This window comes from Rattus norvegicus, chromosome 8 (assembly GCF_036323735.1).
Source record: "Rattus norvegicus strain BN/NHsdMcwi chromosome 8, GRCr8, whole genome shotgun sequence".
Lineage (NCBI taxonomy): Eukaryota > Metazoa > Chordata > Mammalia > Rodentia > Muridae > Rattus > Rattus norvegicus.
Window position 1 is genome coordinate 81,258,844 of NC_086026.1, and position 17,476 is coordinate 81,276,319.

Below are 17,476 nucleotides of genomic sequence, written 5' to 3' on the forward strand. Positions count from 1 at the left end.
GTATGTGTACATATAGGCAAATGTGCACTTACACACACAAAATCATCAAATGTTCTGCTACGGATTCGAGACTTAGGACTCTCCTTCCCAGGGCACAATGCTTAGGCCACTCTGAAAAGGAAAAAACACCACTGTTACCTGAGTACTCGAGTCGGAAGGAAATGTCTTCACTGAAATTTTCTTGGCACCAGAATCAGATGTGGCAGCCACAGCCCGGTTCTGTAACATCAACGTGGCGGTGGCTATTTTGATTTCTTCCTCTTTTTTATTCTGTGCTGGAAGGGAGGGGGCACCTGCCCCTATGCTTTCCTGACTTCCTTTGTTCAGAACTTTCCCGTCTTTGTTCTGCAGGGGAGGCTTGGGGTGGGCACCTTGCAGTTTTGCAAGGGTGCTGATGGGACTGTGCTTCCCACGGTGCTCCTGGGCCACTGACCTCTGCAGGAAGACCTGGGATGGCCGAAGGAGGTGTTCACTAGATTTGCCCAGATTCCTGCTGAACTCTGTGAGGTATTCTGTATTTCCCTGGAGACCAAATGGAAAGGCACTATCTACACTTCGGGATCTTTTCCTGTCGTCTGCATTGATCCTGTTTCTCCTCCCAGACCTTCCTCTTCTCTGGCCAGGCTTTTGGTCAAACTTTTCAATTAACTGGTCCACACCAGGAATTGAGCAGGTGTCGATGTCCCGCCCAGTTCCTGGCAAGAAGGGAATATACCTTCGGTTTTCATGGCGGTTGACACTGTCAGCGTGGATGGCACATTCCTGATCATCAAGTAAAAATTTGTACAAGGAAGTGGCTGAAGTGGGAGTCGTGGATGACGAAGAGGACCTTCGTGACCGAGCTCCATCCAGGATGGGTCCTGCAGAATCTTGTCGTCTAAAGGGTAGTACATCTGGCCTGCTTTTCTTGGTTTCGGAGTAGGCCTGTGGGCTGGGGGCTGTTGGGGATTTCCGTCGAGGGGAAAGGGTCTCCTCTCCCACCCCTTCCTTGGCACACCTCTGAACATTCACACACACCGAGGTCTGCTTTTGGGGGTCTTCTATGACCACGGAGCTGCAGAGACGGATAGCTGTCATGTTGGTCTTGGCTAAGTCTTCTGGAGTAGGGCTGTTGGGCTGGGAACCGCAGGGTTTGGGAAAGCAGTTCCGGGACATCTTACAGTTGGTCCCTTCCTCTGTCGCGTTTCTCAGCCAGGGACTCTCCGGTGGGTGATGCTTCTTTGAGTTCACCTCATTCTTTTCTGGGTCGTAGGGCTGCAGAAGCTCGGGGTGCCTCTGGAAGTTGAGCACGTGGGGTAGTTTTGTGGGCCCGTCTTTGCGTTCTAGAACTCCATTCCTGCCCTCGTGGAAGGAGAACTGCTTCTGGCCGCTTACCGGGCTGGCTTGCAGGTATGGGTTTTCTGGAAGTTGCAGTTCCTCTGGCGTGTTCTCCTTCAACACGGTTCCATTGCTTGGATGTAGGGACAAGTTATTTATCATCGGAGATGGAAACGGCCTGTTTTCTGGGAAAGGTATGCCTGCTAGACACCGTTCAGTGTTATTCAGGACTATGTAAGGGTGGCCATCAATTCCCTGGACTCTGATACTGACACCATAGGAGCCTGCCTTTGAGGGCTGGGAATTCCTTGGCTTTGGAGTGCCATCACTGGCAAGTCTCAGGTGGACACCGTATTCCTGCTGCACGTGTTGATATTCACCAAAATACAGCTCCATGGTTCACTGTCCCAGCTGGCAGGAGGAGAGAGGGCATTACATTAGAATCACATCTGTTTAGGCAAAGTCTGGGGTAATTATAAGGGGGAAATGTCATGGTTCAAAGCCAACTGGACACTCTTTAGTGACTTCAGAATCCACGGCTGAGCACTGCCCTGCCCTGCACTCCTTTCTGGATGTCCTTGAGCCCGTGTGACTGCTGGCTTGCCAGCACTGGCTGCAGTCCTGGCCTGAGGGCAGGCTCTGGTGTAATGACCTCACCTCTGGCAGAACTCAGGCTCTGGTTTCCAGCCATTCTGGTCATTTTTTCCCTTAGTAGGTTTCCTCACACTTTGTCCTATTTATCTTTAACCAAGAGGGCGTTCTGGTTGCCAGCAATTAAGGGCAAGGTACTTTTCCATGAAAATAGTTAAAAGCTAAGAAAATCTGAGGCTCATCTTCAGTCTTCCCTTCCTCTGCCAATTCTCCTCTCAAAATGCCTTCAGGCCTTTCTAATGAACATCTGGCTTTTAAAATCTTCTACGCTTATTTATCTTGTGTATGCATTTGTGTGCACATGTGTGCAGATGCATGTGTGCCACAGTAAGCACATGACCAGAAGACATGCGGAAGTCAGTTCTCACTTTCTACTACTTAGACCCCAGGTCACCAGGATTGACAGCAAGCACCTTACCCGCTGGGCCATCCAGCCGCCCACCCCTATCCAACTGTGTCTGTGCTTCCTTCCAATCCCAGCTCTTGCTACTAAAATATACACAAATATTTTAGTTGTTTTGTTTATTTTATTAGGTATTTTTATTTACATTTCAAGTGTTATTCCCCTTCCCGGTTTCCTGTCCGTAAGCCCCCCATCCCATCCCCCTTCCCCTTCTTCCATAAGGGTGTTCTCCCTCCCCAACCACCCTCCCTTTCTCACCTCCATGCCCTGATACTCCCCTACACTGGGGGATCCAGCTTTGGCAGAACCAAGGGCTTCTCCTCCCATTGGTGGCCAAAAAGGCCATCCTCTGCTACATAGGCAGGTGGAGCCATGGGTCAGTCCATGTCTTTAGTTGTTTCTTTACACATGGGATTAGAGAGATGTTCCAGTGACGAAGAACATGTACTTCTCTTACAGAGGACTGAGCAACCACATCGGGAGGCTCATGACCACCTGTAACTCTAGCTGGTGCAGGCCCAATACCCTCCCTCTGGACTCTGTGGGTACCACACTCACAATGGGTACAAACCTATAAACATAGCTTCCTCCTGGGAAAAGCCCACTTGCTGGCTACCCTAGCCACAAGGGAAAATTGGGAACTAAAGTCCTTAAAACCCTTTGCTGTTGTTCCACTGCTGGGCTTCACATGCTGGGCTACTGGTGTCCTATGACAAGGCAGAAGACACCGGGAAGCCCCAGCGGCCGTGGGTCCCTCTGACTCCATGCACCACTTGTTCCCGGTCCATTTCTTTTCCCTAGTGCTCCTGGAATCAGGGAGAGGTTCAGGGAAGAGCCGGCCCTCTCTTCAGGGTGTTGAGAACACTCTTAGGGCTAGCCACTCCAAATCTCCAAGTCCTTAAGTGATTCCCTAGATGCTGACCCTTCTCGCCTGCATCTCTCTCTGATCTAGGGCTGCATTTCACAGCCAGCCGTCAGCATGCTGCAGGCATGGGGGATTGCATTCTGCCAGTACAAGGCCTGCCCTTCCATTGGCCTTGGCACCATATCTAACATCTCCACCCGCGTTCTCTAGTGGGTCTCAACGTGTTGATCCCTTGACTATCAGGAGAGCTGGGGACAGGAGATAAACCTTTGAACTTGATCATTTTTATTACATTCGTTTAACATGTCTAGTGTGTTTATGTTTATGTGTGTGTGAGCGCACGGGCACATGCCATGCCACACATATGGAAATCAGAAGAAAAACGTATTTCTTCCTTACACTCTTTAGGTTGCCGGTTCACACTCAGGTAATCAGGCTCGACAACAAGTAAGTATCTACTGAGCCATCTTGCCTGCCTTGGCTTGATAATTTTGGTGATAATTGACTGTTTCAAAATTAGTAGCATGTGTAATTACACATAGTGGGCTTCATTATGACATTCTCATACATGTTTGTTTTCCCTTTCTTTGGTCACACTTCTTGCCCTTTCCCTGTCACTAGAACCAATACTCATCCTCCTCTCAGTCAGTCCCCCTTTTAAGTGTGTGTGTGTGTGTGTGTGTGTGTGTGTGTGTGTGTGTGTGTGTGTCCCAATGGTTTAAATTAGGCCAGCTTACAGGAAGGGCTACTCGTGTCTTAAAACAGAGCAGGTGGGCAGGAGGGCTCTATTCTAAACGCTGGCGATCTTACTTAGAGCCATGAACAATGTGTGGTGAACATTACCAGCCACATCTTGACCCCATTTTGCAGCAGCATCATGGGATTCTCCCACTGTTTTTAAAAATCCTTTACAAATCTTCTGTGGGTAGCGCTGGGGACCAAACCCAGGGCCTTCCAGGTGCTAAGCAAACACTCTACCACTGAAGAGACCTCATCCCTGTGGCTTTTTTTTTTAAGACCCTCTACAAATGAACTCATCCACTGGGCTTCTTTTTTTCACCAATAATCTCCTCTTATACTCATGCTGACTCTTCAATGAAAAAAGATTCTGATATTTTCTAATGAGAAGCTCAGCTGGGTTTTAAGAGTCATTGCCATAGTTACTATGATCAATGCTAATTACACTTCAGTCTTTGAATATGGCCACCGTGGTTTATTCCCACTCCAGCTCCAGGTTGGTAAAGTGATTCACATATCTGAATTTCATGAACCATCCACAGTTCACATTTCCTTCCCAACAAACCCCAACCTGACATTTTCTCAAAATGGTATTTCTCAGCTGGGCACCTTAAGCAAACGTAGATTTCCTACCCAAGTATAAACCCTGAATGAATGAATGAATGAATGAATGCGTCTAAGGACAGCTGTTGTCTACCTCCGGGCACCAGGCCTGGTGTAAGATCCTCACACACATCCCAGACACATTTGCCCCATCAGGCAGCCCCACAAAGGGTTTACATAATTTGGCAGTAAATGCTGATCAATTGCCAGGATGCAACATTGTAGCACTTTGGCAAATAAAAGTGGTGTTTCGGAGTGGAAATGAGTCTTTCTGAAAAGGCTGCTTAAGCGATGATAATAGCCTTAGTTAGTGAGATCTATGGGTATGTATGCAGGAACAAAGACTCAACTCTTGGCAGAGCTCAAAACACATGCCAGATGGAGACGTGTCCTCTCTCTGAGCCATCACACATGATCAGCAAGCACGATAGTCACGTAAGGCTGGTGCATGTGTCCCCACCTCTCCACTCTAATTCCCTGGGCCCTTGCCAGGCACAGCAGAGGGCATCCTGGCTCCTGAGAAAAAGCAGCCAGACCATCATAAACCTTATCTCGGCTTCCTTTCTCAGGATGACGATGCCCAAGCACTCGGCATGGTACCAGGCATGATGTTCAGGGGACTCTGTTTGCCTTGTATGGATGATTCCACACTGCCATACGAGTTATTTAAACTAGCAGCTAAGAGGGAGGTGGAAAGCCAAGGAGCCTTAGTGCAGCTTTAAGGGAGTCCAGGACATAAAAAGAGAGCCATGGACTAAAAAGTGAGTTCCCCTGAATGTGCTGCTCTGGCTGCTGTCAGAGGAAGCTGCTGCCAGGCTAATCAGGAACAAGTTAAAACCTCCAGTGACAAAACCTTTACTCCTAAAGGGCCTGCCTAAAGGACTGTGGGAAGGCAGGATTTGGGGGGTGGGAGGGGGGGATGTCCACACCAGAATCTCCACTGAAAGGGAGGCTGAGAGCTTGTGCAGTCAGTAAAGGGCTGGCCACACAAGCATGAGGACCTGGATTCAACCCTCAGAACCTACATTTAAAAAAAATCTGAGGAGGAGGAAGAGGAGGACGAGGAAAAGGAGGAGGAGGAGGAGGAGGAGGAAGAGGAAGAAGAGGAGGAAGAGGGCTGGGGACACAGAGGCAAGTAGATCCCTGGAGTTTGATGGTCAGAATTGGTGAATCTCAAGATAGTGAAAGATCCTAGAGTTGAAAAACATGTAGGTAACACCTGAGGAATCACAAAAGTTGTCTCTGGCCTCCACATGAACACAAACACACACATACACACACACACAAACATACACACACACAAACATACACACACAGACACACAGACACACACACATACACACACACAAACATACACACAGACACACAGACACACACACACAAACATACACACACAGACACACAGACACACACAGACACACAGACACATACACACACAGACACACAAACACACAGACACACAGACACACACAAACATACACATACACAAACATACACACACACAGACACACAAACATACACACACACTGAAAAATAAAAAAGTGAGACACTGGAAGCCTAAGATGAACAAAATGTCAACATATCCCCAAATTGTTCTTAAGAAAGAAAAACTACAGCCCTTCTTAGGCAAAGCATTATATGTTCCCTGGGTGCTTTCCACAGTACAAAGACAGGAAACTGACAAGATTTTCATGATTGGCAAGCAGCCTCCTGGCACTCAGGGAAGCCTGGGGACACCATCAGGAAAATGAAGGTGGGATTTAAAAAGGTGAGCAGAACTCAAGGGAGCTTGGGTCTTATGTAACCTTGACGGTGAAATTCTCTGGTTTTTAAAACATTTTTTATTGTTTTTCGATTTTGAGTATATGTGTATCTGTGTGTCTGTACACCTGAGAGCAGGCGCTCGTGGAATCTAGGGGGTCTCAGATCCGCTGAAGCTGGGGTCATAGGCAGTTAGTTGTGGGCTGCCTGATGTGGGTGCCAAGGACAGAACTTGGGGCCTCTACAAGAGCAGCTCTTAATGCCTGAGCCATCTCTTGAGCCCCAATTCTTCTGTCTTTGGGGTAGGAATGACTGCATCCTTAGCACTGAGTGCTAAGCTCTCTGTCAGACCAACCTCGTCCAAAAGGAACGGCACAAAAGAAACAAGAGGTGATGAGAAGAGTCCTTCTAACAGTACTGTAGCCAATAGCAACTCAACTGGGGTCTCAAGACCAGGCTCACTCGGACTAACCTATATAACATACGCATTGAGCTACGTTTATGTGCCCCCTACCCTCCAGACACCCACTTCACCCTTCCATAAGGATGAAGTATCCATCTCCATCTTCATAGCACACGGGTCACTTCTCTATTTACGGCGTTTTAATGTTTCCAAACAGAATTTTAAAATGTAGTGACTATGTGCTGGAGAGATGGCTCAGTGGTTAAAAGCACTCGTTGCTCTTCTAAAGGAACCAAGTTCAGTTCCCAGAACATACGTGGCAGCTCACAGCCATCTATAACTCTGGTTTCAGAGACCTAGTGGTCTCTTCTGGCCTCTAGGGCACTGTATGTATGTGGTACATAGGCATACATGCAGGAAAACACCAATATACAAAAAACGAAATAAATTTTACCAAAAAAAAGTCTGACCTGAGGAGAGACTATCAAAGGTCACATGCTGTCCCCCTATGCTTCCAGTACACGCCCACATCTTGTAACCGATGCAGTGGGACCTCATGTATTCAAGCTCCGGAAAAATATTCAGCTCGTGCTCAAAAGAGTGCTTGAGTTACGTTCATGTCCTGACCCTTGAGATGGTTTCTAAAAGTCCCAAAAATACAGCCCAGATGCAGAAAGGACGGATGTGAGCTAGGGGTGTAGCTTAGCTTCTAACCCTAAGCAGAGCCTGGGTTGGGTCCCCAGTGCCACATAAACCCCGAGAGGGTAATGCCTGCCTGTCATCCCAGCACTGGTGGCTGGAGGCAAGAGAACCAAAAGCTGAAGCCCATCCTTGGCTACCAAGCAAGTTTGAGGCCAGCCTGGGCTATCTGATACCAAGTTTCAAAAAACAGCAACAAAGAAACAAAACAAAACAAAAAAGCAAAAACAGAAACAAAACGAAAAACAGATGGGTGAGCTGGAGGGATGGCTCAGGCATTAGGAGCACCAGTCGCTCTTCCAGATGAACGGAGTTAGGGTCTCAGGACCCACATGCTGGCTCACCATCATCTATAACGCCAGTTTGAGGAGATCTGACATTCTCTTCTGGTCTCTGGGCACTTCCACAAAAGCATACACACACACTTAAAAACAAGCAAGCAAACAAACAAACAAAAACCCCAAAGGCACAACTAGAAGACAGAACAATGCACAAAGTGGTGGGACCCCATTTCTAACTCAGGGACTGTAGTCAAATCCCAACTGGATGCATTAGTTACCTCCCTGGGTGTTTGCTTTGTTTGTTTTGATTTTTGTTGTTGTTTTGTTTTGTTTTATTTTGTTTGTTTTCAAAACAGGGTTTCTCTGTGTAGCTCTGGCTGTCCTGGAACTCACTCTGTAGACCAGGCTAGCCTTGAACTCAGAGATTCACCTGCCTCTGTCTCCTGAGTGCTGGGATTACAGGTGTGCACCATCACGGGTCATGAAGTGCAGAGGGTGAACCCCAGGGCTTCATGCATGCCAGGCAAGCACTCTCAACTCAGCTGCATCCCTAACCCAAGGCTTTCCTGGGTTACTTCCTGGGAAAAGCCTGATCCCTCCCCAGGGCTCACCCACTGGAGCAGCTTCCAGCGTTTGTCAGGCACTGGCACTCAGCTCCCTGGAGTTCTGCACAGGTTCTTCTGACAGGACATTTCTGTCCCCCAAAACCACTTTCTGACATGTTCATTGTCCCGACTTGCCAGATAGAAGGCAGGGTCCCTCCTTCCTGTCACTCAGGCCAGACCCTGTGGCATTAGCATGGGACACTCTTTTCACATCTTCTGGTGGGTTGGTCATTTCCTCCCAGGCCTCACACTCCAGTAAGGCACAGCCTTTGGACTCCCAAAGTTCCAGCTTCACTGAGCCAGTTCTTGAGTCGTTCCATGTTCTGGCTTCCCACAGTGTGTCTGGTTTAATTATCCTGAGCTTCACTGGAGGGCCATAGACTAGCACACATCCCTGCACCCCACTCTACACCCCTGTGCCCATCTCATCCGGCAAAGCTTAGTGGGAATGTCACACGGCCACACCTTGCTCCTTGCCACATTCCTGCCCCAGTATCTCATAGAGAGGAGGCACTGAGTGAATAAGTGAATGGGTAAAGGGACGAGTCCTTGTCAATGCACACAGCTCTGAGTTCCCAGCTGGGAGACGGCTCAGTGTGTATGATGATCTGAGTTTGAATCCCAAGTAAAAAGCAAAAAGTAGGACATGGCTGCATGTTCCTATAAACATGGCACGGGATGCGGGGAGGTACCGGGGCAGCTTCTGGGCATTTACTGGTCTACCAGCCTAGCTGAAACAGTGAGCCTCTGTTTCATAGGTCAAGGAAAGAATAGAGGACACTTGACATTCTCCTCTGCTCTACACACACATAACTACACCTGCATACTCATGTGTTCGTAACACACACACACACACACACACACACACACACACACACAGTTTTTATCCTTACATTTTCCATAACAGGGGCCAGGGAGAAGGCTCAGTGGATAAATGCCTATAAAATCATGAGGACCTGAGTTCAGATCTCCAGTGTCCTTTAACAACAAAAAGCCAGGTAACCACCTGAAATTCCAGTGCTGGAAAGACAAAGACACACTGGCCAGTCAACATACAATTCAGTGAGCTCCACACTCGGTGAGAGCCTGTCTCAAAAATAAGATCTGGAGCAGTGACTGAGGAAGACAGCCGATGCCAAGGCCAGGCTTCCTCATGCCCATTTACATACACCTATGATGGAAACGCAAGTCCGCAGAACAACTCCCTGTCCTTTAGGCACCTCCAGCCAGAATGTTTTTCTCTGCCTTAGGCACAAGAACCATAGTTTCACTGTGGCATTTCTCCCCACCAATGACCGCTGTGTCACAAGGTATGCATGCTGTAAGAGAGGGACCAGGCCCTGGGATCATCAAGCCTGCATCATTGGAGAAAAATCAACAATGTGCCCAATGGACAAGTCACTTACAGGAACCTACTCCAAGAAGCCTACTGCAATAGAATCCTATGCTTACCCTCCCCCCGCCTTTCTGAGGACTGAGCTTTCTGAGGGGTCCCAGAGAACCAACTAGGGATCCTACATTCACCCAAGTCCTCATCAGAGAAAGAGCACATGGGCAAATGTGGCAAAGCAACTATGAAACAGAGCCACTGGGAGGTGCTCCTGGGGTGCAGGCTCCCTATGTCCCTGACCCACCTCCTGACTCCAAACCACAACCAATCAAGTCTCCAGCTGTCTCAATCTTCTGGGCAAAAGCGCCAAATGGGCTGTTACAAATGAGGAACACCTTCTAAAGACCATCTAGTAGAGTTGTTTAAAAGGGAGTAGGGGGGCTAGAGAGATGGCTCAGTGGCTAGGAGCACCACTGGCTGCAATTCCAGAGGACCCAGGTTCAATTCCCAGCACCCACGTGGCAGTTCACAACTGTCTCTAAGTCCAGTTCTAGAGCACCTGATACCGTCAAAAGACATGCATGCTGGCAAAAAACATCAGTGCACATAAAAATAAATAAATCTAAACAAAGAAAGAAAAAGGAAAACAAACAAACAGAAGGGGCTAGGCATCCCCAGGCCTGTCGGACCAGCTCTTGGGAGGCAGAAGTAGGAAGATCTTGAGTTCCAGGCCAGCCTACACTATACACAGTGAGTTCCAGAACAGTATAGGGTACATAAGAGCTGCTGTCTCAAAGTAAAATGGGACAAGCAAAAGAAAACTAGAACATAACACTGTCTTAAAACAGAAGCAAATAAACTTCCTAAGACCGAACCTTAGCAGATCTGTGCACACACAGATACAGGTTATCTCTTGTTCAAAGTGACTATTATAGTTGGTGGCAGCAGGGACATTTCTGGTACAACCTTTCAACCTGCAACTCTCTTGAGTGACTGAGAGAAAGGATATTATCCAAACCCTGGCCCAAAGCCACCCGACCCAAAGCCACACGGGCATGTTGTGCCCTATTCTCAATGATTCTTCAGGTCCTAGACGACTTGGCTACCATGGAAACACCCTGTGGTTTGGAGCAGCTTCTCTTTCCTGGAGCACCTGTCCCTGAGCACAGCCTCATCTTTGGCTCTGGGCTCTCCCATGTCACTGGTACAGATGGCTGGGCCTTTATTGAACTACACCAGGCACGGAGCCATGTTTAAATGCACATATGAGGTCAGGAGAAATGTACACAGGAAAAGGACCATTCACATCTCCTTCAGAGCAAAGATGTGTCTCCACTGGCCTCCGATTTCCAAGCACCAAATCCTTTTTTCTCTCCCTAAGAGGACTTAGGGTCTGCTCTATGTCCCTTCCTACTCTGGGCCCTGGAACTGGTTTATGTAATAAAGCACCCTTACTGTGTGCAGATGTCTAAGTGAGGAAGTTTCACTGGCATGAAGACATCATCTAAGCATTCCATCCACCTTGGTTCTTTCTATAGCTCATAATTAACATGTCGTAACATGACATACAACCAACCATATTGAACTCTTCCTCTACAGCAAGCGGTGACATCCAGAGGCCATGCTATGACTGTACAGCACCACTAAGTGCTTCCCCAGAGTCTGATATATCATGCTTGCCGGCCTCCTGCAGCAGTTCTCTGGAGTGGTGGGGCCCTTGCCCCACAAAGCTTACGCTGTGTGGGAAAGAGTAACATGGACTCTGACAGTTGTATGTGCTATAAAGTTGCCTGGGAGACAGTTGGGTGGAGAAGGACCCCCTTTTGCTAGAGAGGTTTGGGAAGGCTGCTCTAAGAAGGGAACTTTTAGCTGGAAGGAGATTGCCAGCCTTGCACAGAGTGCCAAGCAGAGAGAGCAGTATGGACTGAAGTTTGCAGGGAAAACACAAACACAGACACAGATGCATACATACATATATACATATGTAGATACACACACACACACACACACACTTAGTTAAAGACTCTACAAGGCTGACTGACAGACTGACAGATTAAACTTGCAATTATTGAAAGCTGGAATGTTGCAAATTCAGATTTAAATTATCTTGGGTTCTCTTTAGCTTCCTTTATAACCATCATCCATGGCCTACCCATTAGTCTAACCTAACAGCCTATAGTTGTCACGTGACTTTTTGGTATGTGTTAATGCACCACTCCCTTCTAAGTGTCATCAAAACACAGCTTCTGAGACCTGAAACAGGGCTTTGCTGTAACCTGCTGCCCCCAAGGTCCCTTAAAAACATCTTGATTTTTATATAACTATAAATGCTACATGAAAGCATTACCACACCGGAGTACGGTATTGGAGGCAGCCTGACTCCATATTCCTAGGCCAGTCTCTCATATCGCTTCAGAATAAATTACCTTATATTCCTTGAAGGAGAGAGCTGTTTTCATGTCAACAACAGGCTTAGAACTCTGAGCCAGGCAAGTCAGAGACTCAATTAGAAGGTTGACCCAGATCCCAGACAGAGTGAGCAGAGCCTCACAAGGCTCCAGGGTTTGCCAAGGTCGGAGAAAACACTAGCAAGACTCAAAGCCATGCAGAAACCCAGGCCCGGAGCAACGCAACTTGGAAGTGAGTGGGGCAAAGCTTCAGTGTCCTGTCATAAGGTGTGCTCAGCTGCCAGTCAAGGCGTCACCTGGGAGTGTCTTAGAAACACTGGGAGTGCTGCTCAGTGGGTAGAGTGCTTGCCCACCATGCCCGAAGCTGTGGCTTGATCCCCAGAACTACACAAACTAGGTGTGGTGGTTAGGTCTGATATTTGAGACATTTGGGAAGTATAGGCAGGAGGATCAAGGTTATCCTTAGCTATAGACTGAGTTTGAGGCTAGCCCGGAATACATGTAACTGTCTCAAAGGAGAAAGGAAAGCCAAGCTATAAGACAGCAACCTTCCCTCCCCACACTCTCTCCTTCCACCCCCTGGCGAAACCTCTGCCAGACCTGGCTCCTGTCCCCAGCCTGGAAGTACGAATGCCAAACATAACCTGGGGCCCATGAGCAAAGAGCTGAGCAGGATCAATATTAACTGGAGGGGGCGTCACTTTCCTTCTTCCTCCTGGTAGTTAAGTGTTGTGCTGAGCGGCTGCCAAATTTCTAAGGGTATAGCAAGATCAGCGAAGGGTATGGTGAAGTTTTAACAAAGAACGACAGTGTCAGCCCAGGGAACTATCTCGGTGCCTCGGGAGTGCCAGGAAAGACATCAATAAGATAATCCAAATATACAAAACAAAGTCACTCCTGTCTCTCCTCTCCAGAACCCACTGTCCACCTCCACCTCCGCCCACCTCCTAGAGACGGATGACAATGTACAAAGAGAAAAGTGTTCGGAGGCGAACACACCTGAGCCTCCCCCCAGATGAGCCACTGCCAAGATCCCAGTTCTGTGTTTTGGACATCCAAACTTCTGCTTAGCAATGCTCTTCTCCATCCCTGACACCATATTGCTCACACCAGTCTTGTAACCATGGCAACCGGGGTCCATCTTCCACCCTCTAAGCCCAACTGTAACATGGGGCCCCTTGTCTTTGCCTCATGGCGTCACAACAATCAACAGAATAGAAACTCTTCAGATTGCAATAACAGCGAAATTAACTCTTAAATGCACCCACTATGGACCTTGACGTCTTTGCTCTGAACATTAACCCACTCAGGACTGCAGTATCCAAAACAAGCCTCTGGACATTAACCCAGGTAGACATTAACCATTAACATGCAGCTCAGGCCGGGTAGCCGATGTGCACAGAACCTGAAGGACAGAGGTATTCGAACGCCCGTGGTTTTCCCTGTAGGGACTAATTTATGCAGTTTATTTTATTTTATTTTGTATGAAAACCAAAGAATCCTTTTTTTTTTTTTTTTTTTTTTTTTTTTTTGGTCTCTGGCATGTCTCTCTTCTGGCGGCCTCCTGACCTCGGCTATGACCTCAGCAGACACCATGCTATGAAGTCTTAGACTAATGTACCTCGTGCCCTGACTGTCCTGGCAGCAGCAGGAAGCAGACATTCTTACTAAAACAGGTGTCAAGTTGTGAAATAGAACAGGCAACGTTTAAAAAAAACACAACCACTGCAAAGATAGGAAAAGGGAAATAAAAACTGGAGAGGGAAAAGGAAAAATAACACAAAAGGAGACAAAGAAAGGAAATTCCTGCTTGGCCATTTGGGGTTTTAAAGAAGTTGGGGCTCAGTGGTTAGAGCACTGGTTATTCTTTCAGAAGACCCATGTTCAGTTTCCCAGAACCTACGTGGTGGCTCAGAGCCAACCGTAACTTCAGTTCCAACGGGGTCTGACACCTTCTTCTGACCTCTGTGAGCTCCAGGGAACACACATGCTATTCACACATGCATGTAGGCAAAACTCATACAAGTGAAACAAAATAAATACATCTTTGTTAAAGAATTTAGATGACTTGAAGCTGGGAAGGTGGCTTGGTCGATAAAGGGCTGGCCTTGATAGCTGGAGGATCTGAGTTTGACCCCAAGAACCCACAGAGGAAGAATAAAGTGACATAAACAGGTGCAGACACACCTTTGTGGCCCCAGTGCTGGGGAAATAGAAACAAGATGCTCCCTCACTGGTCAGACTGCCTAGCATAGATGGGGAGTTCCAGGCCAATGAGACACCCTGCCTCAAATATCAAGGTGACACCACCTGAGGAATGACCTGAGGTCAACCTCTGGCCTCCACATACACAGTCATGTGCTTATACCTACAGATGTGCATACACATAAAAAACCTGAAGCAATATCACGAAAATGGGGGAGGGGTACAGCTTGCAAAGTTAGCACTAGATCTGTGAGCCCGAAGACAACTAATTGTGCCTGCTGGAACTGATAGTCATTTCTCACAGACGGACGACTCTGGGATCATGGTACAGATACATTGACACTGAACAGTAAAATTTATAGATATTAGGTGGGAGCCACTTGTACCTATCTCACTGTTGGGAGGGGAAGGGACATGTGTGCAAAGGGAGAAGGCCAGAATGACCCATAATGTGAATGGTTAGAGTTGGAGACATAAATAGGAACTCATCTATTATCTGCTACACAGATGGTTCCATGTGAAAATATTTAAATGTCTGCATGTGAGGGTCCACACACACACACACACACACACACACACACACACACACACCTTCTTTGTTATTTTCAGCTGACAGAGCCCATAAGCAAGACCCTCACCCCACCCTCAAGTAGCAAAGAGCCACCTCATACTTCCCTCTTACTTTCTAATACCAATAAATCCTCCATAGAGAGATCCACAGCTCACTGACAAAGGGGCTGATTCCAAGTATGGGACAGGGAATTCTCAAGTGGAGTGTGGAGCACTACATAGAATCAGATATTACAGAAGACAGTGGTGATGATGGCCATGACAAAGGGATTGCATATTTGAGCCAACTCAAAGAGCCCAATAGTCACAGCTAGAACAAAATTATCTAGGACTGGATGGTCACCCAGGTTATAAATTTCTAATTAGGGGTGTGTGTGTGTGTGTGTGTGTGTGTGTGTGTGTGTGTATGTATGTGTGTGTATGTGTGTAACAAACTAAATTGAATGGTGTTAGAGCTGGGGTTGTAGTTCAGAGGGTGTTCAACTAGCATACATGAGTCACTGAGTTTGATACCCAGCACTGATAGCCCAGGTATGGTAGCACACACCTGGAATCCAAACCCTGGAGAGATGGAGGCAGGAGGATCATAAGTTCAAGGTCATCCTCATCTTTACATGGAGTTCAAGCCTGGGTTACATGAGACCCTAAGTAAACACACAGTGTTGATAATGGAGCAACTAAGTGAAGGGTACACAAGGGAACTTCCTATGCGATCTTCAGTATTTTCTTACAAATCTAAAAATAGCCTCAAATAAGGTTTTCTTTAAAACATTAAAACAAAACAAAGGCCAACCTGACTCATCCTATGCCTGGGGTTTAATTGGGCAACCAGAGGAAGGTTACTAGTGGCCTTCCTTCAGCAGGTGACCTAGCTACATCTCTAAACATTGTTCTTGGATTACTGCTTAGCCTGAAAGGATGAGTTAATGACCTCCTGGGGCCCCATGAACACAGCATGACACAGAGGGGCTGAGCTAAGGCTCTGTCCCTGGATTATGTGGTTCTGATCTGTGGGGTGATAACTTACAAGCTTAAACAATTTCCCAGCATCCAAAGAATATAGCTACACTTTATCAAAACTGCTAACTGTGCCTCACAGACAGAAGGACCAAGAAGAGAGGCGACCTACACAGAGATGCACCTTCTCCAAGAACAGAACTTCTAAGTAAAGTGCACAATAGGGCAGAAAACAAACATCATACACCAATATCACTCCCGCATGGCTATCCTTGCTCTTCCCCTCTCTGTCACAGAGTCAAGGAGTCTGTGTCTCCAATGGAGATACGGTCATTGGATTGAAAATAAAAAAATGGACTTAGTCACAGAGCCGAACCAAGTGAAACCAAACAGGAGTGAAGAGGAGAGTGTATGCAGAGCGAGGAAGAAAAAAGATGGAGGCCAACTACATGGAGAAAATATTCATTACGTTTGTGTGAACACAGGAAGTGCTGACGGGGGGTGTAATTGGACTCGGTACAGGAGGCGACCATGTTAAAACACCCCTTAATAAGCACTCTCTGTGTCCTGGCTTTCCTGACCCGAATGTGGGGAATCTTCTCCCCTCTTGCGATGACTCCTCCTTAGTTACCTCAGATCACTGGGGGTGCCCCTGACTCAGGCAACTTGGATATTAAAACAAGACAAGGTACCGTCATCAATTCCCCAGAGCATAGGCCACCCCTGTAGGGATGTGAACCCAATGGCTTCAAAGCCTCGAGCCACCTAGCAGAACATAAGATCTGTCACTCGACAATGAGGTCCCCCCAAAACCAGGACCTGGTCAAGTTCTAGGACAGGCTTTCCAACAGTGTTCCTCAAAGCAACTATCACTCTATATCTATGTCATTTTTAAATGTTTTACTTAATGTCAACCTCCCTTACCAAACCAAAAAAACCAAGACCACATGGAACGGACACTACAGGCTTTGAACTCAATGAATGAGACACTCCCATCAATCTAAGACTTCTCCTTCAAAAAAGACAACAGGACATTGCACTCCTGAGAGACCAGTGCAGAGTTTGACTGCAGGGCCACTTTACCCATAGGTGTCTGATGCTAAACACAACAGTAATTATCACTAATTAATAATGATTACTAATACAGTCATAAATCATGATGACCATTCACGATGTGTCAAGGATGACGCTAAACAGTACATATTTGTCATGCTTTTCTATGAGCCTACAAGGTAGGTATCATGTAATTTGCCACCATTTTGCAATGAAGCAACTAAGACTCAGAGGGGTTCAATCACTTGCCTAGGGTCACCTAGTAGCTGTGACAAAGCCAAAGGTTTCGTGTACCTATCCGCCTCCAAAACTCAGCTGTACACCAAGCAAAGGCATCTTAATTAAGGGCCTGGACGCTATCCAACACTCACGATGCTGCCCAACACTCTGATCCCAGGAGAACCCCTCTACAGTCAGAAAATTTTTTAAATGACTAAATGAGCTTTGAAACTCATCTTCAGTGTAGGTTGTGGAAGGAGGTCCTTGCAGAGAATTATAAAAAGACAGGGGTAGGGTGGTGGGTGCTTGTGGCATACTTGCCAGGAAACCAGCCATTGGGCATAGACCAAAGATGTGTCCATGCCCAGCATTGAGGACAAGTTTCCAGGCCACCTTGATCCTGATCCT

At 47.2% G+C, this 17,476-nt stretch overlaps 1 protein-coding gene across 4 annotated transcripts in view; it reads right to left on the reverse strand.

Annotated features, from left to right (window-relative positions):
- The window catches only part of Cgnl1 (cingulin-like 1), a 151,430-nt gene that overhangs the window by 104,675 nt on the left and 29,279 nt on the right, over positions 1-17,476 (reverse strand). For all 4 annotated transcript variants that reach the window (XM_008766286.4, NM_001389277.1, NM_001108164.2 and 1 more), the window contains one exon: positions 139-1,728. In XM_008766286.4, the coding sequence (XP_008764508.1) occupies positions 139-1,713 (1,575 nt within the window). In that variant the 5' untranslated portion in view covers positions 1,714-1,728. The remainder of the gene's footprint in view (positions 1-138; positions 1,729-17,476) is intronic.